The sequence below is a fragment of the Micromys minutus genome (assembly GCF_963924665.1).
Source record: "Micromys minutus genome assembly, chromosome: 7".
In the NCBI taxonomy this organism is placed as follows: Eukaryota; Metazoa; Chordata; class Mammalia; order Rodentia; family Muridae; genus Micromys; species Micromys minutus.
In genome coordinates this window covers 8389328-8417026 of record NC_137976.1, presented here as the reverse complement: position 1 = coordinate 8417026, position 27699 = coordinate 8389328, and the positions used below count along the sequence as shown (strand labels likewise).

General features: G+C 40.1%; 1 protein-coding gene across 12 annotated transcripts in view; it reads right to left on the bottom strand.

Moving 5' to 3' along the window:
* Positions 1–27699, bottom strand: part of GRIK1 (glutamate ionotropic receptor kainate type subunit 1) — a gene marked incomplete at both ends in the record, with an annotated part of 363486 nt that overhangs the window by 114108 nt on the left and 221679 nt on the right. For 7 of the 12 annotated variants that reach the window (XM_080918952.1, XM_080918957.1, XM_080918956.1 and 4 more), the window contains 3 exons: positions 3535–3716; positions 20001–20258; positions 23767–23934. In XM_080918952.1, the coding sequence (XP_080775078.1) occupies positions 3535–3716; positions 20001–20258; positions 23767–23934 (608 nt within the window). The remainder of the gene's footprint in view (positions 1–3534; positions 3717–20000; positions 20259–23766; positions 23935–27699) is intronic. The other 5 variants (XM_080918953.1, XM_080918955.1, XM_080918954.1 and 2 more) reach the window with 2 other exon arrangements.

Genomic DNA, 27699 nt, shown 5'->3' with positions numbered 1-27699 from the left:
TGTGGGTGTGTAGATCACTGGAGACTGCAGTCTTATAGAAAAGTTTGAAAGAGATGCAGGCTCTCATCTCTCAAGACTTAGTGTTGTAGTGTTGTGTATTATATTCTGCATATGTGTGTATTGTAGGTATTATATTATTAATACATTATAATAACAATACTGTTCCATTATAATAACAATACAATAATTCTATTATACAATTATGGATTATGTACAAATGCATGTTGTATATGTATGTTGCTGATAAAATTATTATATCTGAAGATATGTATGTTGTATATATATATATGTTGTAGATAAAATTATCCTATCTGAACTTCATTTTTCAATTGGAATAGAAAATATTATTAATCCTGCCAGGGAACTGAGGCCATTAAGTGAGATGGTTGCTGAAATCCTGACCTGGAATGAGGACAAGTTTGAGTTCTACACGTAAGGTCTTCCTACTCTTCTCTACATCACAGAGACCCATTTTCTGCCTGGCACTTCTTCAAAGAATAACTCCATGAGAAAAGGTGAATGTAGGAAAACTTTGCTAATTAAGATCAAAGTCCATCACTGACCCGATAGAGCTTTTTGGGGCTCAGAGCAGGAGAGAAGACTCCATTAGCAGGATGGAAGACTCCATTAGCAGGACATTTTTTTCTGACCTTGTCTGTCTGGGGAATTCAAAACCACATGCATGCCTCTACCTGAAGAATGTCATGTAGCCTTAGTTAGATTTCAGGAGCATCTCCTTTCTCCTGTTAAGGACGTGTTTAGCTAGTATCTGAGATTTCTAAAATGTTTCCCTGTATTGATGAAGTAATTCTGTACCCTAAGCCATCAGCCAGTGAACTTTGCCCATCCTAGATGATCCTACTCCCTGTCCCTCAAATGATATAAGCCTTGAATCATCCCAAGTAGCGTTGATCTTACTCCCTGAAGCAGGTCCTGGTGTAGAACTCACAGGACTGCTACCCTCTCCATTCATTATCTTTGCTTCCTTGTCCTCATGGACTGATGTCAGCCAACATTCCGAGAGCAGACGAGAGTCACGGGTGTATGAGTATAATGATCACTGGGAAGGGGGGAAGTAGGACTTTGGGACAAAGGAGTACGGAAGAGATACAGTAGACAGGAAAAAGAAACTGGCATACTCTGAAACATCAAGACACTTTCTGGAAAGTAATTCATGGATAAGGTGGGGTGGCAGAGGAACCCAGATGACCTGTCAGCTGTGGAGGGGAAACTGTGACTACAGAAATTTGCCAAGACAGTATGTTTATGAGAAAGCTGTGCTCTTTTCTAGTCTAATCAAGTCTTGACATTTGAATTTCCATCTAATTTGGGGAAAATAACTTTTCAGATTCTCATCATATAGTACTTGTTCAATATGAATAGAAATAATCACTTTGTTCAGTGATTAGCACGCCCAATAATAAGTTTAGACTCTTCTTTTTTAAGCTTTCAGATAAATGTCAAATACCTGCATTTAATCCCCTTTTCTCTTGAGAGGTATTGACAAGTGAGAAAATTTGGCAAAGGGGAGGGAAGAGCAGGGTAGTAATGGGAACAGAGAAAGGATGCCAGATTTACCCAGGAGAGAGTTCTCAGTGGTGGTTTTCATACACTAAAGGGGAAATTTATTAATACCAAATTCAAATGAAGAGCAGAAGCAAGTGTGTTTTTCCTAGGTAATTTTAGCAACTTGCTTCAGAATGGCTGTTCATTGCAAAAGAGAGTTCTTCATGATAATGTGATTTCATAGCCTCTGACATCCATCTGCCTGCAGACACTATTTGGCAGCCTGGCTAAACAGAGTTGGGAGCCATGTGTATGGGTCTATTAACCTAGCAGAGTTTTACCTTTTTCCATTCACAACAATGTGTGAGTCCACCATGAACTTATATATAGTCTGTGATTGTATTACTTTGCTTTCTGTTGCCATAGTAATCATCTATGCCTAGATACCTTCAATAAATAGATATTTATTTAGTACACAAATGTGGAGTCAGTAGTCTGTTATTGGGCAGCTCCATTTGTGTGAAGTCTGGTGAAGGCTTCTTGGAAGGCATCATCACAACACAGGGGTACATGATGAGATAGGAAGGCAAGGAAGCCAAAGGCAGTGATGTTCTGTTTTATATAGCTCACGTTTGGAAAGGAACTAGACACAGTTCGAGAAGAACTATATAAATCCCCTCTGAGGGCAGCACCCCAGTTACCCAACCATGTAGCACTAAATTCCACTTTTCAAAGTTTACATTACTTCAAACATACCACACGGAGGGTCAGACTCACAATACATGAAACAGAGCAACACACTCAACCTGTATCCAAACTTTAGGCAGTTCTAAGTAGAATGGTTTAGTACAACCATGCAGTGGATAATACAGACAAATGGTTGGTTTTTTGGGCATGTACTTCTGGTGCAATCACAGCTTTAATGCAGAACTCGATAGGTGAGGGGCCAGAGAACCATGGAGACCCAGCATACACGACTGTACCAGGAAACAACTTTCTAGTGTTTCAAAATTCCACTGCACTCATTTATTGGAAGTTTGATGGTACAGTCATAAAGTTGAGATTCATTAACAACCTGTGGGGTTTTTAACCATGGTGCACAATTTGTTTAGTGTTCAATATTGACACAACATTGGCTTATATGACATATTTACTTAAGAATGAAGGTTACACATATTATTTCCTCACTTTCCTCCTGATTTAATTCTTTGATTTTTTTATTACTGATTCTATTTGAAATACTTCTGATTAGTATTTCTAGATGCACCTATTTATTTTCTAGAGGTAGTTCTGACCAAAATCCACAATCTTGACTGTAGCACTATAGTACAAAAGTATGACTACCTCAAATCTATCCAGCTGTTGCCACAAGTCCCTTCGGACTAGAGTCACTTTGCAGTAAGGACTTAGAATCAGTGCTTTATCTTTCATAGATTCTGAATTTTCTTTCTTGTGTGTTAGACAAACACACACAGAAAATTAATTCTCACTTTGTTGTTGTTGTTATTATTATTATTATTATTTACATCTTTCATCTGTGAAAAATTTTGTAATTGCTTGTTTCTACCCACACTCTCTGGAGATGAAGGCAACACAGCTTATTGTCCATAATAAGAGGAATATCTTCCATGGGCTGAGATTGCTCTACGCACTTCTCTATTAGAATCTGGCAGCATAGGTCAGAGGTCTTGCTATATAAGTCAGGTATTACACACATGAAATGTGCCTTGATCTTTGGAGAAGAGAAAAAGCCTGCAGATCTTTCCCTTTCTTAGAGAATGCCACCTTTTATAAAACCTCCATATAAGCAAATGCATATAGAAAGCATTACATACGCATCACAGTTAGCTCTGAACCAATCATACCATTGGGTCCTTAAAAGGGGTCTGAAAATTCATCTTTGGCCCACTCTGTACTGTGGTATTTGTGCTAGGCTGCACCAAATGAAAATAAAAACTGAATGACATTTAAAAAAGAAAGATGAAATACACTTCCCTATCTTTCTACCCCCCTCCCCAAACCTCTTACCTGCTTAAGAATTTCTGCAGCTGTCTCGTGCGAACAATCAAATATCACATAGAACTCTTTGCCTTTCTTCATCTCCTTGAGCAGAGGTTTGGCATCTTTATTCCCAGAGGGGAGCTGGCGGATTTTGATTTTAATGTTGTATCTGGAGGGAGCTTTGATGAGCTCTTGCAGACGAATGAGACCTGGAAAATGACATCCAATCATGCACAGGATGGATCTGTGTTATTTATTGCCATTTACAATCCAGGGTAGATCATTCCCAAAATGTATCAAGCGGCCACCAGCCTAAAGGTTACACTATTGACTTCCTATTTGTCATTGTTCCTGCTCTGGTAGATTGCAGTGGTACTTTCCATTTGTGAGTGTGTGTGACTTGTAAGCACAATGTTTCCAAGTGCATTTGAATTTCTTTTAGCATGCAGTTGGCCTTTCTACCTTTCAGCCAACAAGTCTGAAGCATATCACGTCTATGACTATGAAACTTCAATAAACAAAAGCTTGCTTGAAGTTTCTAGAGGTACTCAGTGATAACAGCACCTGTTCTTGTCTCAAGGAACGTATCTTAACAAATTGTATTCCTGTGACTATAGGGGTGCACACATGTGCATGTATATGGACCAGTGCCAGCGGTGGGAAGTAGAAGGCATCAGATACCCTGGGTCTGGAGTTCCTGGCAGTTGTGTGCTGACTGCCTGAAGGCTGAGAACGTAGTAACTCTGGTCCTCTGCAAGAGCAGGAAACTCTCTTCTCTTCAGTGCCTATCTGTCTCTCCATTCCCAACACCTGTTATCTTTAAGAAGCTCGATGAAAACCAGGGAGTTCTTGGGGTTACTAAGTTATGTACACATATCATCAAATATTTATTTGTAGCATATTGTTCACCAGCTAATTAGTTGGTTTGCTTGGTATAATCTTTTGGTGCTGGCCCAAGAAGCTGTTTGTAAAAGGCTCATTATATCTTTTGCTGATGTGCTTGAAAATCATGCTTGCTTATTCCTTATTCGGTTAAATTGTGCTATACGGGTTTTGGTGTGTATGCTAGTGAAAGCGGAGTGTGGTGTAACACGTAACTGCTGATAGTTGCGACAAAGTGTGCACAGTGGCCTAAATTGATGCAATCTTTGCTTTCCCACAGGTTGGGATGAGTTAGACTTTCCTCTAATAGAAGCTCATCATTGGGCAAGGCATACATGCACAGAAGCACTCCATCACAGGACCCTGATGCTAACGGCTGTTTGCTAGATGGCACGCTGTTACCTCTCTCTCTCTCTCTCCAGGCCTCCTCTCTCATTGGAAAATTGACTTTAAAAAAGTATGCAGTTTGGTGCCTTCAGGATTTGTTAGACAGAAGTCATCAACAGAGAGTGTTAAACTTTATGAGTGTTCAGATGGAAATTATATGGAAATCGTGCTGCTATACATGATACAGGGTGCCGCATGGATTCTAGACATGAGACGTTTGCTTTGTTCCCTGTTATTTTTTTTATTACCCCCTACTTGGTAGTTCCATTTATTTCAGCTTACATTGGAATGGCTTCCCAGACCAGAGATGAGGTTTGATTCTGAAGTGCAGCCAGTTTATCACGACACTATTTTCAGAGTTAAATTGAGGTGAGAAGGGGGGGGGGTTGTTGTAGAACCCTGTCAGGAGTGAGCACGCTCTCCATGCACCTCTGCCTTTTCATAGCAATCAAAATTAGAGCAGTGGTCTTCCTGGGCCCTCATGGCTTTCAGTTCTGACAAGAATCAAAACTGAAACACTCCCTTTTTCTTTTAACTTATTAGGTGTCTTTTTCTGAACCATCACCAAGAGCGAAGAATGAGGTGGGGGTGGGGTGGAGGTGGCAATGGAACACTCACACGTTTGTTATTTGTTTCATTAGTCAGATCACATACCAGCACTATGAAGGGAGTTATCATGTTTATTATTTCAGATTCAGAAACCAAGGCCCATAGCAATTAAATAACTTCCTTAGGCCTACAAGGATAGCTAGCAGGAACCATAGATTAAAACTATTTGTGAGTCTAATGCTCCATCTTTCCGTGTCTCTGCCCTGACTTATAAAGACAGGCTATTGGTCCTGAGGGAACACAGAAGCTTAAAATGATTTGATGAGCAGGAAAAACAGAAGCAGGGGCTGGCTTCCCTCTCTCCCCTTCTTCCTGCTTCCTGCTCTACTGCCACAACTGTTCTTTCTCTCTTCCTTTTGTCCTTTTGAAAACCTGAGCATGACGACTTAGGGGAGCGTGGTGTGGCCTTTAAACAAAATGGGGAAAACATTTTAAAGTATATTTTATATGCTTCGAGGAGCAGTTCCTTTGTTCTTTGCTGAATGGAATGCCAGCCCTGAAGTGCATCTTCCTCGAAGGACCTGGCTGGCATTTAAGGTTGACAGGTATCAGTTTCCACTTCATTCATTCACATTCAAAAGAAAAATGGTTCAAGGATGCTCATTAGATCCTAAGCCTATGTGAAACTCTTTGAGACAAACGTGTCTGTTTCAAGGCCTTTAAAGGAGGTTCTCATACTGGGGAGTATCAGTTGCTGAGTGGAATACCAGTTGCCACTTGATTTTATACTTAGAGTTACCTGTGCCTATATCAAGCCAGGATAACTTGCTGGAAGTGACAATTCTATAGAAGGCTCAGGCCTTAAAACCAGGTCTGCCTTCTCATTCCCAACAGGGTTCTTTCCCTGAAGTAAAAGACCCTGCTGGAACTTTTGTATTTCACAACAACCAATTGGACGGATGGCCCAACCTACTGACTTACTATGTCAGTACACAGAGTGTAAGCAAACAGGGGAAGCAAACTTTAGGTCAGTGTAAAATCATCACTCTCTGTCTGGGCATGCAGTGAGCATCTACTTTCACAATTGTTTCAGAAGAGAAGGATTTTCATGCCAAGAGAGGAAGAAGAGCAGCACTGACGTTGGTCAATTTCTAGTTGGGATAATTTTCTCTTTGTGAAAAGCTTACCACTAAGCTTGAAAGTGACAGCTCCCTCCCTGGGCCTGTAGGTGCACTGGCTTTGGGGAAGGAGGGATGTGCAGAGCTTAAAAATTACAGATCCCAGTGGGAGAAGGGCAATGACTTAGCACCTGTCCTTCCAGAGTCATGGCTGGCCAAGTCTTTCTGCCTTCATGAGCAAATGATGCAGAATTTGCAATTTTTACAAGGCTTTCTCAGTTCACAAGAGAGGAAGTTTACTGAGAGCTTTCCTTTCTATTAGTATTTTTCAGTGACCCATCAATTCTTTTACATTTCACTGTAATGGCTAGTTAAAAGAATATTTGTTAAACAAATGATGACTTTGGGAGAAAGAAATTGATTTGAGAGCATCTCTCAGCTTTCCAACCTCCTCATTCGGATGTCCACCTGATTGAGTTAACTAACTCAACCAAGACTGTGTGCTGATGGTGGCTGTTACACTGAAATTTGGTGGTTTTCTAGCCAGCAAGGTAGAGACATTTTAGACGGAAACATGGATCAGAGTGGACCAGGCAGATCCAAGTGAGTGGCAGATAAAACTCTGATCTCAGCTTGACTCTCCATAAACATCCATGTCAGAGATGAGAAAGGAAGGTTCACCACCAATGGGGACCGAAGAGATGTCACAATAAAATACAATGAGTGCTGCTGGGGCAATTAGGGGAAGAGAGTTGACCATGGATGGGTTAGCTTGACAGTGTTGTTTCATGACTGACAGCCCGATATCTGATGGATTTTGGTGTGGCTATAATAAGGAACATCTGCTTCTAAAGCAGGCACAACCATGTACTAGTGAGCAAAAACTTCAGGATGTCTACAAGGTCCTTTCCAGGGTTTCCATAGAGACAATAGGTTTTATCTCATACTCTTTCATCATGCTGGAGATTGAACTTTGACCTCTGTACATTGAAACTGGGAGATATATTGTAGTGTGCTCTGTAGCCAAGGATGACCCACAGCTTCTTCTGATATATTTCAGCTTCTCCAGTGAGGCTTATTGGAGGGCACCGCCCTGTCCCACTCAGTGGCATTTTTATGTTGAAAGAATGGGAGAAGACTAAAATGAATTTGGTCAGTTAGAAATGGCTGCTGCATTTGAATGGGATTGTGGGAGGGTTTATTGTGCCCCACTTAAAATTGCCTTTACATTCAAAGACAGAACTTATGGCTTTGAGGTAACACCAGGAGTGCCTCTTCCAGTCCCTACTCCCAGGCATTTGATAAGAAACCCACAATTGGTGGCTGGGAGTGGGGGCACCTTCATGGAAGCAAGGGGATGGGGAGGGGGATGGGAGAAAGAGGAAAAGGGGATAACATTTGAGATGTAAATACAGAGAATAGCCAATAAAAATGATAACAAAAATAAACCTACAACTGTGAAAGTGCTTTAGAGAAAAGCCAGTTGGTTTCATACGAATGTGATCTAGGCTGTGTATACACACACCAACACTGAAAGAATGTTTACAGGGCTAGTTCTAAGCACACTGGTTGTCTTCTCTGTGTGCTTAAATATGACACAGGAAAATGCTGATCTGCATATATTGAGGAGCTGTGGCATAAGGTAGAGCATATGGGGAAAAAAGAAAGTGCCTTCTATTCGCCCTGATGTGTAAAAATGCTGTGTCCTGAAATGATAGCAGACTTTCTGTTCTGTCTACACTGTGCCTCCTTTGCAGTAGACCACACACCTCATAAATAGCTCGCTAAACCTAGAATACACTTTGGAAGTGTACAGGTGTGGAAGTTATTTCACAGACAGGAAAGTGAAGCACAGGGAGGTTAATTGTCTAGATCAACCCTGAGAATGTCACCGATGCCAGGAATTGGAGGGGACTTTAAAGGTCAAAGCCAGACTCTACTTGATGCAGGGGTCCCCTCACACCACAGGAAGCCTCTTGCTTTGAGAGATTCTCTCACTCAGTCCGATCTTCTCCGGGGTAGCTTTCATTCTATTCAATGAGTCCCAGTTCAAAAGGAAAGTACCTCCATTTTCTCCAGTCTTAATCCAATTCTCTGTTCATTAAACTGTACGAGTCGAGTTTGACTCTGTGGCAAAGGAGCTCAATAAACCACTGAGACCCGAAGACCAGATCATACATTAAATGTTAATTTCATCTTCATTTGAACTTAGAAACATGCAAAATGACATTTCACAAATGTGTGGGTATATTAATTTACCCACATTTAATAGGATTCTTAAGGGCATCTATGTATAAATTGGGAATCTCCAGAGGGAAGGAAAAGTCAGAGCTAAGAAATGGCAATGAGAGACAGGAACAGCCTTGGAAAGTTCTGCATGTCTTGGTGCATATCTTTAAAATATAAATTTTTAAAATTACAAAAACAACAACAATAACAACACCCTAACCCTAAAGAGGCATCCCTAAAGAAAATGTGCATGTCTTGATCACAAAGAAACACTAAGGGGAAGTTAACCCAGATATTTTTAGATTCAGTATATTGCAGTAAACTCCAGCCACACAAGTTTGTTCTGAATTGTTCCTATTAGGTTTGGTAGCTATAAGCAATGTCACATGCATGCAATACCCAAAGACTGGTTTCCTGAGCAGACTTCTAAAATTTTGCAGAGGTCAGGTTGCTGGAATTGGATCTACGAAAGCTTTAAGTGAAGGACAAGAAAAAGAAAGACCTGTAAATTATTGCCTTGTTAGGTCTTGGTATCCAGGACCCTCTGTCCCTCAGTGACTTCAGTGGGAACCATGGGCAGGCATATAGTAAGAGTGAACTGAGCAATACCGGTGTTCCAACAGCACAGTGGACTAAGTTATGCACAGCAAAAGAAAGATTCACTGTTTCTTCCATGATGCTGACCGTACACAATTCCCTTCGTTTCTGCTGATGTCTTTCATGGAAATGCAAAAGAATTTACTGGACTTAAGTCACCATTTTGATACAGTCCTAAGAGCAGAGATTTCACCTGCTCACAGGATGGTTGGAACAATACATGATTTAGCTGGGCTTTCCAAGGGTACGTGACATATTGGCACTCAAGAATCCAGTTGTTATTTTTGTACTTGTATCTCTTCATAGATCCTCTTAGGATTTATTCTTTTATAACATACTGAAATGAGTATGTTAATCTCATTTCACATTCGGCCTTGTTGAATGTGTGTGTGTGTGTATGTGTGTGTGTGTGTGTGTGTATATATATATATATATACTGCAATTAGATTCAGGCACAAAGAATAAGGAAAGTATGAAATTTGCAAGAAGAAGAAAGGGACTGGAAATATTACATTAACTGAATTAACCCAGACCCAGAAACACCAGTACAGTGCATTCTGTCTCATATGCAAATCCAACTTCAGGTCTTTATATGGGCAGACTCATGTGGGAGTAAGTGTGAGCAACACCCCTAAACTAGAAAGAAACCTGTAAAAAGCAGAGAGGAGACTTTCGAGGACAATAGGGAAGGTAATAGAATATATGTGTCACGAGGGTAGGTGAATGGCTCAGCAAGAAATAATGCTTGCTTTGCAAGCCTGACTACCTAATCCCCAGTCCCTAGAACTATTGACCTATACACAATAGTACACACACACACACACACACACAGAGTCACACACACACACACTCACACACATTCACATATACAGACACAAACTCACACACATATATATACACGTGCACACACACTCATACACATATACACACAGAGGCAGAAATAGAGACAGAGAGACAGATAGAGACTGACAGAGTGAGACACACATATACAGAGAAAAATACAGAGACAAACATACACACACAGAAATACAGAGAGAGAGAGAGAGAGGGAGAGAGAGAGGGGGGGGAGGAGAGTATAGGGGCGGGGGTCTAGCATGGGATTTTGAAATCTCAAAGCCCACTCCCAGTGACATTCCTCCTCCAACAGTAACTCAGCAGGAATATAACTTCTCTAACAAAGTCAAACATCCTAATGTTTCCCAACAGTTCATCAACCGAGGACTAAGCAAAGTAAATGGGTCAATGGAGGCCACTCTCATTCAAACAACCCCGGTGATCGGACGTAACCTTTAAGACTTGATGTTATGAAATGGCGAGTGAGTACTGCAGGCTGCTGGGCATCTCATGTGGATTTAATGAATTCAGAAAAATGATGAAACCAGACCCTAAAAAGGGAAAAAACAACAACAAAACACCTCTCAGGAGCCCTGTGCCCTGCCCAGGGCTGGGTTGTGAGAGACTCATTGCCTTAAGGATTCAGTGCTTTGCATTCATATTTGCATATAAATCCCACACTACTTTCCTTAAATCCAGACCCTCCTATTAACAATTCTGATCAATGTGTATGAGTCTACAATTCAAATTTAGCACATCCATGACCAAGTACTTGATATCTGTGATGATGGTCAGTTTCCAGTGTCAACAAGCCACAACCTAAAACTGCCTGGATAGAGAATCTCGGTTGTGGAATAATCTAGAAAAGGACGGACTGTGGCATGTCTTCGGGTATTGTCTTGATTGTTACTAGAAATGGGAAGACCCAGGCTGAGTATGGATGTATCATTCCCTGGGCTGGGTACCAAAGTGCACAAGAGTGAACAAGAGTGAAGGAGACATGCAACACACATTCATTGCTCTCTCTCTCTCTCTCTCTCTCTCTCTCTCTCTCTCTCTCTCTCTCTCTAATATGAATGTAATCAGCTGTTTGACTTCCTACCTTGTTCTCGAAGAAATAATGAATTGTTATGGACTGTAATCTGAAACTGTAAGCTAAATAATTTCTTTCCCTTTTCCATCAATAAGTGGCTTCTGGTCAGATAATTTAGCCACAGCATCAGACAACGTCCATCTGTCTTCCTACATGTTAGCTGCACTCAACCCTTCCCAGCTCAGACGATGGCAACTCAGTCCTTTGGCTCATGTTAAAGCTGAATACACTTTTACTTACCTTCCCATCTCCTGACCTCCACTGACTCAAGATATTATTATCATTCTAGAATTTTTTTAAACCCACAGAGTTATATATATGAGAAATCATAGCATGTCTTCCCTTTACCACAGCATTAATAGTTCCTAAGACAGATCATAGATTTCCTGTCTTAAAAATTTAAAAATAAGCATACCATATGGCATTTGCCTCATGTCAAAGGAATGCAATATGTTTTCCTTGACATATGACTCGGCTGAAATGCCAGCCAAACTTTGCGACTTTAGGAGAGCTACGGGAATTCACCCTGTTCCTGTTGCATTAGTCCACTGAGGCAAATGTCTGCAACTTCAAGTGCCTTGAGTTTCTCAGAGTCTTATACTTCAAAGTCAGTGTCATGCTGGCACATAAATACTGATGTGCACATAAGACAGCTTTAAAAAGCTGTCAGAGCAAGAGAAAATGACAAGTTGGGGATATCCGTGATGCTGCTTACACGACTTTCTCAAAGACTTCTCACTCTTTGATCCATCATTCAAACACACCCTACACTACAATGGAAATGGGAGCAAGAGAAGGGGGCATACAGGAGAAACATGCAATTGGGCACCACATTCAGACACTCAGGGTGTTAGGCTGTTCAGCCTCTAATGTGTTCCCAGTACCTGAAGCTCTCTTACTCCAGTGCTAACAGTCCATTTCCTGGCTTGGTTTCTGTAGGCTCCTACAGTTGTCATGACCATTGCTACCTACAAAAAGTGCTTTATCAATGCAACAACCTCTGTTAATATGTTGTTGATTCGATCATCTTCAATACATTCTCCAGTGACTTTCCATTTTCATAAAGCACAAAATCTTCCAGACATCTCTAGTACCTGGCCATAAGATTCATCAGTTCCTCTCCCCTGACCTTGTCTACCAGCAATCTAATTTAACTCAGTTCCGATCACACTGACCTCTTCCCTAGTTCTATAATGTATAAGACATGCTTTCCCTACCATATATCTCACCTCACCAGCTTCAACATTTTGTTCAACCCTCACTATTGTAAGATAACATAGTTCCAAACACTGAAAACTGCACTCCAGCTTCCATATTTATTCCTATTATGCTGCCCTTTTCTCTTCCATGTTGTGTATTATGTTTTAAAAAAAGAACACATCACTTTGTTGAGGGCAAATAAATTTGTTGCTCTTTAGGTCCAATAGAAAATAAATATAAGAAGTCAGTGTTTTTTATTTTATTTTGGTTTACTGGTGAATCACAAGTGCCTAAAACAATCTCCAAAACATATTAAATACTCAGTGTATATCCAGACAGAATGGAACAGCATTATTAAATATAAAAAAAATTCTTTCATAGGATGAAGTCAAGAGGGTATGGTGCAATATGACTTTGAGTCCTGCAGATATTAGTTTATTTAGCATTGGAAACTAAATCTTGTCTTATACATGGTACTGAAGAATGCATGGTTAAGCTTTTCTATGACATGAAAGAGGCCTTCTATGTCTGAGGCCAAGAAAGAAGGTCTTAAAACATCAGGAAATGCTCTTTTAGGAGTCCCATTGGTTGGTTAGAAACTTGTGCTATGACTCATTCGAAAGCTGCTCCCCTTAATCCTTCATAAGGGTTCAGTTAAAGCTTCATTCATTGGCCCCACTCTGCAAATATGTAGATACCAAAGGTCGCCCTCTTCTTCCAAAGACTCATTTTTTTCAGACACTGAAACCTCATTCACATAACTTGTATTTGAACATTCTTATTGACCACATATGTACAATTAAGTATGAACCAGGACAACTGGGCAGTAGAAAGAAGAGCTAAGGACAAAGTAAGCCAGAAGCTAGGAGAAAGCTTACGTGAAAGCACCCCTCTACTGTTGCTGTCTATGTTTGGGGTAGGGACTAAATATTGTGCTTAATAAAGTCTAAAATAAGGATTTAAGGAGCTTTATCCATTTATTAAAGTTCCTTAATATTTGGAAGGTTATATTTATCTTGTGTGTAGGTAGATTGTGTATGTGTATGTATAGTCTATTTGTATCTGCTTAATATATGCATGTGTGTGCAGCTGTATACATATGATAAGTAGAGGAAGATGTCAGGTATCCTGCTTTATCACTTCCCACCTTACTGTCTTGGGACACATCTCTCACTGAAGCTACACTGAGACTTGTGGCCAGAACAGCCAAGCTATGCTCACATCTCTACTCCCTCCATACTGTGCTGGGGTTAAAAGCACCATGTTGTTACGCCTGGATTCTTACAGGTGCATGCTTGGTTTCTCCAGTATCTCAGGAACATTACTGGTTCTGTCTGGATATGAGTATCAAGCTCGTTTTACTGAAGGGAAGTTTGAACAGAATTGAGAGAAATGACTGGACAAACTCTAGCATCATTGTCTTGAGTGAGTCACAAAGCCTAGGCATAAATGTGGTTTTTCCCAATGAAATATGGATTAGTGTTTGCTTGTTTGAAGCTATAAGTGTTTGCCTAACCAAAGGTAATGGAACACTGAAATCCCACCCTTTCTGGCTGCCAAGTTTACATTTCCTTGTAAAGAAACCATTCTTAGAATGTCATTGGTTTAAAGAAAGCAGATCAGGTTAAGTCATTAGTGCCCATTAACAGTGTTGGGGCTCAAATCCATGACATCACGAGTGTTACATCATTTAGTCCCAAGTACCTTGAATGGGAAGAGGTTGAAAGGTTTTAGGAGCAAGAATTTTCTACATTTCTACCATCATCTTGTCCTCCAACTCTCTATCTCTCTCTCTCTCTCTCTCTCTCTCTCTCTCTCTCTCTCTCTCTCTCTCTGTCTCTCTCTCTCTCTCTCCCTCCTTTCCTCCCTTCCTTTCTCCCTCTGTCCCTTCTACCAAGTCAGTGTAGACAGTGGGATTCTTCACCATGGCATCCCTGAAACACTCATTCTTTCTTTTGTCCCTTGAAGACTCAGACCGGAAAGTTTTTGTACTTATGCCAAGCAAAAGGAACACAACACAGGGGACCCAAGAAGAACTAGGTGGAGGAAAAGACTGTGTTCAGATCTATGCTTTCCACGACACACAAAACAGTAATTTTCAGTCTGTGCGATGCCACAAATGATGCCATTGTTACAAGTCAGCAGTTTGCAACAATATTGAGTGTAAATGTTGGTATGGAATGCCTCTGTGCTCTACTTGTATGTATAAGCCACCAATAATCCAACATGAGCCAGGGGACAGAATAATCTTAAGTTAAGGTGTTTCTGCACAGGCAACATCACCATTTAAGGCTTTATTGAGTTAATATTAAATCAGGAACACATGGATGCTTTGGTGCTTTAAAATTCTTTATAAAAAAAGGTCAGAGCTGGGCCCTTAGCAACCAATGGGATGTAGAGGCACTTTATTGACTCATATGAAAGAAGTGACATTTAATTCGTCAGAGCAGTGATACTCACCACTCTCTCATAAGACCATATGATGCATATGAAACAGTATCAACAGATAATGAACCCTCAATTCTCTGCCCAGGGCTTCAGTTTACCACAAGCCTTTGCTTGCAAAAGCTCCCTGGAGTCTCCATTTGCCCGGGCCATGCCCTGTGCATGTTTAAGGCTGTGTGGCTTAGTTCTGTAACATCTGATCACAGTACTGGTCCTCTTGGCATCTCTATTACCACTGTGCCTGTGCCTTCAGCAAGGCCCCTTCAAACCCTGCAGCCTTTAAACCCTCTCGGTGACATTCTATAGTATTTATGTGAAGGGGAATATGATCTAAGAGATAATATTAGCAATTGAGATTGCAACAGAAGACCCTGTAATTGCCAATGGCCACAACTAAGGAAAGCTAGTGGTGTTTGAGGTAGCATAGCTGATGTAGCTTCCGAGTTTATTGTAAGCCTTATTATTTCTGATGCAGCTCATTCAACTCAGAAAGCCTGTCCTGAAGTTGGCCGTTCTGATTTCTACCGTTTTATCAGCCATTTTGGCCTTTCATATTTCTGCACGGGTGTCCATTCTTCATTCAAATTAAGTATAAAAATAGACTTTCAAGGACAAGGGCAATAGCTTAGTGGTAGGATAGTTGCCTGATATGTGCAGTGCCACTGAAACACACATACATGCATGCATGCATACATACATATATACCTTCTTATGTACATATGTACATACATGCATGAATACATGTATTTATACATACATACCTCCTTATAGACATACTTGTGTGCATGCATACATTTGTATGTACATACATACATACCTTCTTATATATGTGCATGGATATATAATATATTCATGAATACATACATGCATTCATTTATGTATGCATACATAAAATAAAGCCCAGGATTCCCTGTGTCTTTTAGCGTTTCTCCTAGAGGACCTTGGAATCATGTGAAGATATGGTTAGGTAAATCCACTATTCCCTTGTCTTGCTAATTTCTTTCTGTTATAATTATGTTTATATGTTATGGTTGTTAGTCATGACTTTTATGCTGGGTAAAGAAAGGTGTCAGTCACTTTTGTTCTACACTGAAGAAAATATGTCGAGCAAAATAAAAGTGACACCTGGGAAGATGCGGAGGGTGAGGGGGAAATTGATGATGGTGGGTTTGACAAACAGAAAATTGCAGAAGAGAAACTATTCAGCTTTATAGGTGTGGCTAAGCCTTTACATGTATTTAGTCCTCCCCCATTTCTTCCCCCTCGTTTTTTCTCCCATTACTTTCTTGTGCATCTTTATATTCGATATAGAGTAAACTAGAGGCCCAGGGTCAAGTCTAGATAAACACATATACCTATATAAATACTTTTATTGTCAAATACCATGTCCACTTATCTACATAATCTATATAAACACTTAGCAAAGTAGTTGTGTCCAATAATGTGTGGCCACAATACCGTGCTGTGGGTTTACTGTTTATGTAAAGTTTGCTGGCCCCGTGTTTTACATTACTGGCAGAGACTACATTTGGCTGAACTAGGTCTTGAGAAAGCAGAAAGTGCTGAGTATACTTCATGCTGCATTTGGTACTCAAGCTTCTCAGCTTTCTGCTGTGTGCTAAGGGAAAGAAGCCAGGCTTCCACGGGGGTCTAATGAACCAGACAGAGGCCCTATGAGCAGCAAGTTCTCAGGATATCTCAAATCGCCATGGCATGTGAGACTTGGAGACAAATGTGAGCCCCTGGGTATGAGGAAGGGAAGAGATGGAGCATGTCAAAACTTCACTTTCTACAAGCACTCTAGAGCCCTTGTATGCTCTTCTGGAGGAACCATGCCTGCAAGTACTGAGTCAATTGAATTTCATCCTTAGAGAATTGCATGCTGCTCCTATTGACTTCGATGGGAGTAATGGGGCATTTTGTCCCACGACATCTGTGCTGGCTTCAGGCTATTTAACAAACTCCCACTAAACAAATCCCAGTAAAGTGCTCTTTAATGGGTACTTAATTCTGTTGTAGAGGTGGGTGCTGAGCACACCTAAGTCCTTTTTTTCCCTTCAGGTTTGCTTTTTTTCTCCCTTTTATGGCTTGATAATTATAACACTGGAGAACCCTGAGTCAGGCAGCATTAAACCCACTCAGAGTTGCCGAATATCTGCTTTTATCGATCTCAGTTGATCCGTTTACTCTCTAGTTTCCAATTTAATGGTTCAATTGATTATTCATTTACATTTTTAATGTTGGAGGCAAAATCATTTTAACATGAATCATCTCTAACTTAATGGGTAACAGACAGAGTCATTTGGGATGTTCATTTCAACAAGTATTTATTGAGCATTAGAGCTCAGATGAACCTACCAAGGATAAAAAGGTCATTTTACTTTATGATCAACACTCACATAAAATGATGTGGTGATGTTTTTGCTGTGCAAAGGGGCCGCTAATCTGAATGGATCCCCAGATGCTTAAAGGAAGTTAGGATATCCATTTTTGTATATTTAAATTTTGCCTGCATATACCTTAAAATCCACAATGCCCATATCATTGTTTGAACCTTTTCTTAAGCACAGATATTTCTGTAAGTTATTTTCCTTTTAGATAATATTGCTTGGCTGGAGATGTAGAAAGCTTGAGTGATCATACCAAGACGAGCTCTCTAAAGCAATAGCTGTCTTGATTTTATTAGTTCTCGATACTACTTACTAAACACAGCAATGTGGAGCCATCTAACTGCACTTTTGCCTCGCTCTAATGTTCCACCTGAAGGCTCTTTAAATATACTTTGTGGAGTTTATCTCGTAGCAGGACATCACCCTGTACATCAAGCAGGTGAAACTAAAAGTACAACCCTTCCCAGTAGGAACTGCTTAGCATATCATATTTGTAAGTTATGTGCCTAATCATCAAGGGCTTCCATTTGTTTTTAAAATGAGATGAGGTATAGAAAAATACATAAATGGGCACTTCTGATCATAATAGTCACCTTTTCCTGACAGTATAAGTGGAGCCAGAGTTTAATGCTGAACAAAGGAAACATGGCAGTCACTTTCTAGGGAACAGCATGAGCTAATGCGTGCTGGAAAAGGCAGTGACAAGTGAGGGAGCACCAGAATGTTTAGAAGGGCCTCCCTTTGCTAATTTTCACTGCCAATTCCATTAGTCTTATTATGAACCAGATAGGTGAAGAAAGACGCTATTCTACATTCTCGGGGGAAAAATCAGATGGTCAATAGTATTTGTCCTCATACATAAAATGATTGAAGTCCTTTTTATGTGCCAGCTCTATAACAGGAAGCACATTCTAAGCAAAGCTAGAAATTCAGTACTTAGGAATGCCTCATACCATAGACATGAAAACACATCACTAAGTAATGCCTCAATTTCCAAACCTCTTCTCTTCCTTTGGTGCCCCCAGGGAGCTTGAGAGAGGAAACCTTTAGGTGTGGTCATGAACAATGATTTTACCATCTGAGTGCTGAGATCAGTCTTTGTCCGGCCCTAAGTTACTGGATTTTGCAGAATCATGCTGTGTTTTTGTTTTTGTTGTTGTTTGTTTCAAACTGATTTGCCCTGAGAGACCTTCTCTGGAAACATTCCACCAGGCTCTCTACATTGTCCTCTCAGTCCTCTTTGACATCCCATGCTTTTTAAAAAAAGCCATTACAGCCATGCTATAAATTACATATATTCAAACGGAGACTGATTGACTATATGATGTACAATTCATAATTGAGAACAACATAAAACCTATGTTTGCCTCAGCCATAAATATCAAGAAGGAGGTAGGATTCTCTGGCAAATAGCTGCTGATGAAAATGCCGCCTTCATGTTGTAAACTGTCACTCAATAAATTCTGACATGGTGGAAAGACACAACTGTGTTTGTTAATGTTTTGACATAGCACACTCATCAGAAGGAGGGGCCAGGCTCTGAAAGACACTTAGTAAAGAACTCGGGGAATATGGACAGTAGAGGAAACGCATCAGTGAACTAAATGTGAGACTTTAATATGTGGATGCAGGGGAGTCATTGGCTCCAGTTAAACAAAAGCAGGGAGATGGTAAGATGGGGCTTGGAAGATACCTTAGATGGTCTGCTGAGCAAGCATGGACAAATTGCTTGGATTTCTAGGACCCAGATTAAAAAAAAGCCACTGTAGTGTACATGTGAAATCTCAGCTAGAGGGGTAGAGATGCAGTTAGGTGGATCCCTGGAGCTCACTGACTAAGCAGCTCTGCTGAATCAAAGAGCTCCAGGTTCAGTGAGAGACCCTGGCTTAGGGAAAAAGAGGAGAATAGTTGAAGAAGACAGATGTCAGCCAGCACGAACATACAGGAACACCTACAATCGCACACACAGACACACACACACATATACACACACACATACACACACATCACATCACATACATCACATACATACTCACAAGAGAACCTGAGCGCAGATAAATCTTACAATGTAAGCAGAAGATGATAGGGGGAGTGTCAGCAAAGCTAACTTCAAATAGGTGAAGTCAGAGGTGGTACCTATTGATGATTAGGTGCTGAGCTGCCATCTTCCAGTCTGCATTCTATAACAAGTGGATAGAACAACTAAAACCTGTTGCTTTGTTTTAAAACAGTCAATGACTGTACTGTAAGGTAGCAATGGGATGAGCTATAGCCAGAGTACTGCCTCTGGTCAACATTCTGTTCTCAAAATTTGTTCTGGGCTCATCCCTGGGACTCATGATCTCTTCTTCAGGGAATGAATCATTTTCATGGTATAGTGTCTAACTAGATGTCTGATTGTTGCCTGATTGTGGTAACTTTTTGTAGATGGAATAACTACTTTTGTTAGACACTTGAATAGGCCACTATAATTGTGATCACACTCTCAGTAGAGTTGCACTAATGAAATTCTACCATTACACTGTAATTAGATCACAGTGTATATCAGTAAGATGATGTATCTTTTAAAGATACAACTAGATTTGGTGAATTAGATATATAAGTCATTCCCAAGTTTCTTTAGAATTCTCAGTTCACTTATGAGAGAGAGAGTTTCTGTATGTGCCACCTGATCAATGTTATGGTGGGTAGAGTAAGCAAGCCCAGGTATATACGTGTGTGTGTGTGTGTGTGTGTGTGTGTGTGTGTGTGTGTGTGTGTGTCCCATACCTGTGCTGTCTTCATACACCACGGTCACTGTTTTCCAGTTGTAATAGAGGACCAGATCCAGCACTGCCCTGCTGATAGCCGCATAATCCGGGTAGAGGTTGATGTAAAATAAGTCTCTGTTGTCCACGGAAGGGTGTTTCCAGCGAGTCTGAATGTGTGGAACTTCCAGAGCATTGCAAATAGACTGTACAGCACTGACGGAGGAGCTGTGGGAAGGGCCAAAGAGGGCGGCCACCCCAAGAGCCAGCTGGTCGCATGCTGGATAGTGTCCAAAGACAAGGGAAGGGATTATGAGGGAGGGAAGGCAGGGAAAGGGCGAGAAGGAGAGAGTTCTATGAATTTATGTCTTCCTTACACATTCTCTCTACTTAACTGTCATAGAACCCTCTACAATTCCCATCTGTTGGTTGGTATCATTTCTTTCCAGTTTCTAATAATCTTTAGAGAATAAAATCCTGGTGAGTGTAAATGTACAGCTAACCAGCAATAAATTCTAAGGCCAACTCCCTGCAAATAAAAATGAGTTGCTCATCTCAGTTCATTACCTTCAACCAGATGAAGGCTAAATTCTTTACTTGATCCCATGAGCTAACTAACAAACCATTTTTCAAATAAATGTCCTATGAATTCAGTTCTGTCATATGGCAAGGTGACAATGGACAGATTAGTATGGACAGAGAAGGTGACTATAAAATTCTTTGACTCCCATCTTTCTGAAGCTTAAATTTTCTTTCTTTCTGAAGGAGTTTCTGCTGTTATTTTTCTTCCATAATTTTTCTACCTAGCTATTAGAAAACTCCCTATAATTTCCACCCCAAATCACCATCTTTGCTCTCTTTTTTTTCAGCTTCTAATACTCTTCAGATAGTAAAATACTGATACATGTAAATGTACAGCCAATCAACAATAAATCATAAGACCATCTTCCAGCAAATAAAAGTGAGTTACTCAGGTAGGACTTTCTGATTATGGAAATATTTGCAGAGTGCATATGAGCAGAAAGGATACCTAATTAGTAACAATGGAATGGCATGACCTAACAGGATATTTAGAAGACACATGGTCTAACCCACTCATTTTATACACAATGGCCCTAATTATGGCCACTGGACAGTAACAGAGTTGAACCAGAACTTGAGGACTCCAGGTCAAGGTCAGACCTCTTTCTCCTTCAATTATCAGACAATCATAATTAAATTACACATTTAAAAATCTTATCCCTAACATTTCTGCTGTTATAAGAACAAAAGTATTTATTCTGAGAAATTAGAATATTTACCATGTAAGGAAGACCCATTAACTTGGACTAATGCTTACTGATGTTGTAGAAGACTAGGTTTGCTGTTCAAGCATAGTGTAATACGGTGCTGCCTTTATTGAATGCAAAGTACAACTTTCTCCCTACAGAATTGCAAACTCAAGAGCATATGTTTGCTGTTGGGAAATAAGATCACTGGGCAGGAATGGTGTCATTTACCTAACCCCATTCTTATACATTTAAGTATTTAAGCTTCTCTCAATTTTTTTTACTGTGATAAGTAATATTTTAATATTGCTATTTTTCTATGTATCTTAAATTACTTCTTTGATGTAGATTCTAGGTGATAGAGTTCACCGTCTACTACCAAAAATGTCTTGATATTTTAAAATTATTTGATACATATTAACCAAATTCCCATAGAAAGACCCATCTATGCTCTGCTATCATGAAGAACAGTGTCTATGAATCATATGTAAGTGGGTGTTAAATATAGGTTTACACACATCTTTCAAATTTAAATTGTAACATTTTAAAAAGAATTTGAGGGTTGTCAAGTGAAAATAATTGAACACCTAAATTAAATAAATGGGTTTATATAAAAGAATTTATGCTAGGGATTTATAATTATGCGAACACCATATGTTCCTGTAGATTTCTTGGAAATAATTTAGAGAGAATGTAGAGTAAAATTTGACAGCCATGTTGCAGGCCATCTAATGGGACAGCTGAAGTTGACAGTTATTTTTAAGGAGAACTTCTGACCTTCTGTGGATTGGTGCCGATTGTCTAGACTAGCTATAGAGATAAAGGACTTTCTGCAGTGTGCTGAATCTGTGAGTTGTCACTGTCTTCCCAAGCTTTCTTTCGCATGAGTATTCGTTAGCCAGAAAAAGTGAGCATGGATGGACCTAAGATGCTAATATTTCTTGACAGAAAATCAATTCATTAGGATTCTGTTTGTTAGAGTGTTTAATATACAAGTATGGTTGGGTTTTCAAATCAGGAGGAAGCCTTCATTATGTGTGAATGTGTGTGGGGGGCAGGGTTGAAGTATCCAGGTTAAATGCCATTTGCTTAGCTTTCTGCAGTGTTGTTCAACAATATAAGATATAAAGCCAGAGGGAGTGATGCAGATCTAATTCAGACAGTACATATATAAGAATGCCTGATAAGCTATAATAATGTTAAACAAATATAATTATACAATTTTATTCTGTATTCATAGGCACCTCTAACCTATAAGGACTCTCTAAGGCCATCGCTTTTTTTTTTTTTTTTTTTTTGAGCCTGAGTGGTCAAGGCTGGCCTAATATTTATCTCCATCTCTTTAGTGCTAGGTTTTTATGCATATACTACCATGCCCAGCCTTCTTCTATCTTAAGAAAAATGAGGTTATTATACTAAAATTATTTTATATGTGAAAGCATTATTATTTTATTAATTTTTATCTACTTGACGAAGGAAGATTTAAAAAAAATTTATACATAACACTGTAATGCCTGCAGGCAAATGTATCAGGCAAACATATATTCTTTGATCTAACTAGATGATTTCTCTTAACCCTTATCATGTAGTTACTTGGAAATCACTAGAAACATGGCATTGGTCATGTATGATTTTTGTGTCTTTGAAAGGAAAAGGGTGATTTGGAAGGAACAGAATTCTTGACAGACACAAGATGAGCAGCAACCCTTGCAATTTTTAAATCGTTACGGTGTGTATAGGCAATCCCTTTGTTAGAGGTGATGCTTCAGGTATATGAAATCATTTAGAACCTTATTCTAGAGGTTCCTGGGGGGATATCTAAACCAGCCCTACTCTTCCATAAGAACAAGTCCACATAATAAAGTTTGCAGACTACGTATAAATTACATTACTTTTTAAGTACTTGTCTTCTATACTGAAGAAAAAAATCACATTGTGATTTGTTTTCACAGATTTAATCTTTGTATTTTTATGATTTTGCAGAAAAGTGGGAAAAAAACAACATCCAGAAAATGAGTAGATGTTAGATAAGCCCAGCATTTTGTTTAAGCCTTTTTTGATCCTGGGTTTAACTCGTGTATGTCCTGGTTACTTCCCCATGCTTCCTGGATGTGACCTTAGACGTTTTATTTGACTACACTCTACAATTCCATGGTGTTATCTTAGCTTCAGGAAGGAAAAGCAAATCAGGCCTGATATTTTCTATGCACAGCTGAACCAGTTAATCATAAAGTAGAGGACATTGAAGGATAAGCTAAGCAGAAAGGTGCGCGCGTGTGTGCGTGCACACACACACACACACAGACACACAGACACACACACACACACACACACAAACAGGGCTAGGCAGGGTCCATCAGATGAGTTCATATTGTATTGATCAGTTATGTTGGGGACCAGGAATTCCAACAACCCATTTGCACTAAGAAACTCACGTTGAAAAAGGGTGAACAAGAGCAAAGGTGACCCATGCAGCAGACTTATTACCCAAAGAAGCATGTAAAGTAGGAAAACAGTTACCTCTTCGGGAGGCTTCAAAACTATCAAAAAGATTAATTCTCTGGATATCATAAGTTAGTGTGGTATTGGGCATCAAGGTTCTGTTTCGGTTAATGCTGGTGACTGCAAACTTGAAAGCTAATTCTTCAACATTAACAGGTTCATTTTCCACCGTTTCAAAAATCCCTCCTGCAGAAGCAAAAGAGATGCATGAGAAAGATTAGACAGGTTGCCACAGCACTGTTTTAAAAGAAGACTTTAAATGCAAACAAAACACCCAAATCATAAATGCTGGGATGTCCAGGGTAGATATAGAAGCCAAGCTAAATGTTATTAGGATATGGTACCTGCAAATAAATAGTTATTTCTATATATGGGTGCATGAAGTTTTAGATGGAATACTGAATGTATAATGCCTCTCAGATTGTATAAACAGATCGAAAATTTTGTATACCACAGAAGCATAGCTGATAGTGCAATAGAAAGCCATTTCTTTGACTTTCACAAGAATTGTGCTGTGTTTAAACTATACATAACTTAAACTCTATTCTGATAGGCACTCCTGCCTTGGAATCACAAATTTTCTGTTGAAAACAAAGTTTTAGGGGCTGAGGTAATAGCTTAGCAGTGGTGGACAGGTGTATGATGCACAGGTGTATAATGCTCAGGTGTATGGTGCACAGGTTTATGGTGCACAGGTCTATGATGCACAGGTGTTTGGTGCACAGGTGTATGGTGCACAGGTGTATGATGCACAGGTGTATGATGCACAGGTGTGTGATGCACAGGTATATGATGGACAGGTGTATGATGCACAGGTGTATGATGCACAGGTGTATGGTACACAGGTGTATGATGCACAGGTGTTTGGTGCACAGGTGTATGGTACACAGGTATATGATGCACAAGTGTATGATGCACAGGTGTATGATGCACAGGTATATGATGGACAGGTGTATGATGCACAGGTGTATGATGCACAGGTGTATGATGCACAGGTGTATGATGCACAGGTGTATAATGCACAGGTGTATGATGGACAGGTGTATGATGCACAGGTGTATGATGCACAGGTGTATGGTACACAGGTGTATGATGCACAGGTGTTTGGTGCACAGGTGTCTGGTACACAGGTATATGATGCACAGGTATATGATGCACAGGTGTATGATGCACAGGTGTATAATGCACAGGTGTATGACGCACAGGTGTATAATGCACAGGTGTATGATGGACAGGTGTATGATGCACAGGTGTATGATGCACAGGTGTATGGTACACAGGTGTATGATGCACAGGTGTTTGGTGCACAGGTGTATGGTACACAGGTATATGATGCACAGGTGTATGATGCACAGGTGTATGATGCACAGGTATATGATGGACAGGTGTATGATGCACAGGTGTATGATGCACAGGTGTATGATGCACAGGTGTATAATGCACAGGTGTATGATGCACAGGTGTATGATGGACAGGTGTATGATGCACAGGTGTATGATGCACAGGTATATGATGCACAGGTGTATGATGCACAGGTGTATGATGCACAGGTGTATAATGCACAGGTGTATAATGCACAGGTGTATAATGCACAGGTGTATGATGGACAGGTGTATGATGCACAGGTGTGTGATGGACAGGTGTATGGCTCTTCTGGAGACCAAGCTCAGTTGCTAGAGTTCACATCAGACTCTTCATAATGGACTGAAAGCCAATATCCAGAGCACATGATCTATTGTTTGGATCCTGCACTGAAGTGCGCTCCTACACTCATGTGCACCCCCACTCACATGCTTATGTGCACATCTACCCACATGCTCATGTGCATATCCTCCCACACTCACGAGCACACCCTACCCCTACACTCAAGTGCACTCTAAACCCCACACTCATATGCATCCCCACATACACACTCATGTATACATTCCACTCATACACATATGTGTGATTAAAGACAATATAAATCTCCTTTAAAAAGCTGATCTTCTGACTGCAGGCTTGGGCAGGGGATGAAGCAAAATAATCCCACTAAGATATTTTTCTCAATGAAACATCTTTTCTAGGCTTTAGAGCTCAGAATTCTGAGGTCCTATTCTACATATCCTATATGTTCCAGAGCAAATGGGCAGATTTAAAGGTAATACTCTCTGTTTGAAAAATCACTTGAATATACCTCAAAGTAAACTTGGATTCTAACTCTGGGTAAATGTGTTCTTTTGTGTCCTAGGTTCTGTTATCTTAACCACGAGTACTTATCTCACTACAGACAATAATATTGTACTGTGGCAGGTATCATCGGAGACTCCAGCTCAGTTTTTCTGTGAAATATTGGTGCTGGATGGACATGTAGATATGGTTAGTTGTATGTTCTTACTATTCTTCAAGCATAGTCCCTGAGATGATCTCAATAGATACAGACCATTCCATTGAAGCAGTATAAAATGACCTCTTTCTAACTTAGTCCTTGATTTACCCGACTCTTTGCTTCCTCTGAAAATAGACCTTAACTCAAGCCGTGGCATGCTGAATGCTAGTGGGCTGTAATTTATCTACTCTCATTGTTCCTTGCTAAGGTTCAGAATTAGGTATTTCCAAACTTGTTTGTGGTGGTTTGATTTGTGAATGCTGTAAATTCTCTTTTGACTCAAGCAAACACAGAAGTGTGAGCGTGCATGCACACACACACACACACACACACACACACACACACACACACACCTGCAATAAAACTCCTCATAGTCATCATGTGAATGGTTTCTGTTTGCTCTTCCTCAGATGGAGAACTCCAATGTACAGATTTAAACTATACATAGTTATACTGGCCTTACTTTGAAATATTAGTTTTTTTTTAAAGCACATATATAGCTTTCTGTTGCATTGTCTTTCTTAATTAACTACCGTGTCTACTTATAAGAGACAAGAATACCTCTAGGAACCTAACGACGTCTTTCAAATAATTTCTGGAATTTATAGATCAATAGCTTGAACTATTCATGTATAAATTACTACTATAGTTCTCTATAAAATCATAGTTAAGAACAAACAACGATGCCAGGTTAACCTTCATCCAAGGACCCAAGAGAGCCATTTATTCCAAAAGTTGTATCAAGAAAATGCTTGTATTTTCCTTGTGACAATTACAAATGGGCAGTTGGGGGTAGACTTTCACTTTATCTGGGTGCAGTGAGTCAATGCTGGCCTGACAGGTAAGGAGGTCAGGCAAGAAGCACTGGCAGATTGATGTAAAGTGAGCTTATTGCAGTGGTCAAGGTGAGCCACAAAGAGGGTCCTTGTTATTAAAGTTCCCATGGTAGTCATTAGCAATTGTTTGTGCTCAGTACTTCATCTCATTCTCCTTTTCTTCTAAGGAGAGCTGCTGTCAGATATCTGCTGAAGAAGCCCTGAGAAAACAGTATCTGCCTAAACAGGACATTGTTGTTGTTAACAGAAGCAAGGCTGCTACCTCAGAAGGTGGGTGCAGAGAATGAAAGTCTCCTCCTTCCCAGAGCTTCAGATTTAAGATGTGAAATGCTTAATTGAAAAGGCAGAGAAACACCTGGGGACACCTGAATAATTCATTTTTCTCTCTCTCTATCCCCCTCTCCTTTCCCTCTGCTCCACCCTCTTTGCTTCTTTCTTTGCCGACCTTCTACTAGGCTTACTGTCCCCTCTGCCATCTCTTTTCTCCTCTATCCCCACTTTCCCATCTTCCTTCTTCCTGTCTTCTCTGTTTGTTTTTCCTTTGTTTTACTTTTGGAGATTTGTGGATAGGCCTTTTTAATGAGATATTTGAGTTCTTCTGGGAGTGTCTTTGTGAGGCTAACTTGTGGTCTCAGCCATCTAGAGGCCCGATTCAGAAGGAAGACTCCCCCCTCAGTAATATTCTGTTTCCCCTCAACTCTTGTAGCCCATTATTCCTTTGGTGTCCCTCTTTCGACTGAGATCAAAGCA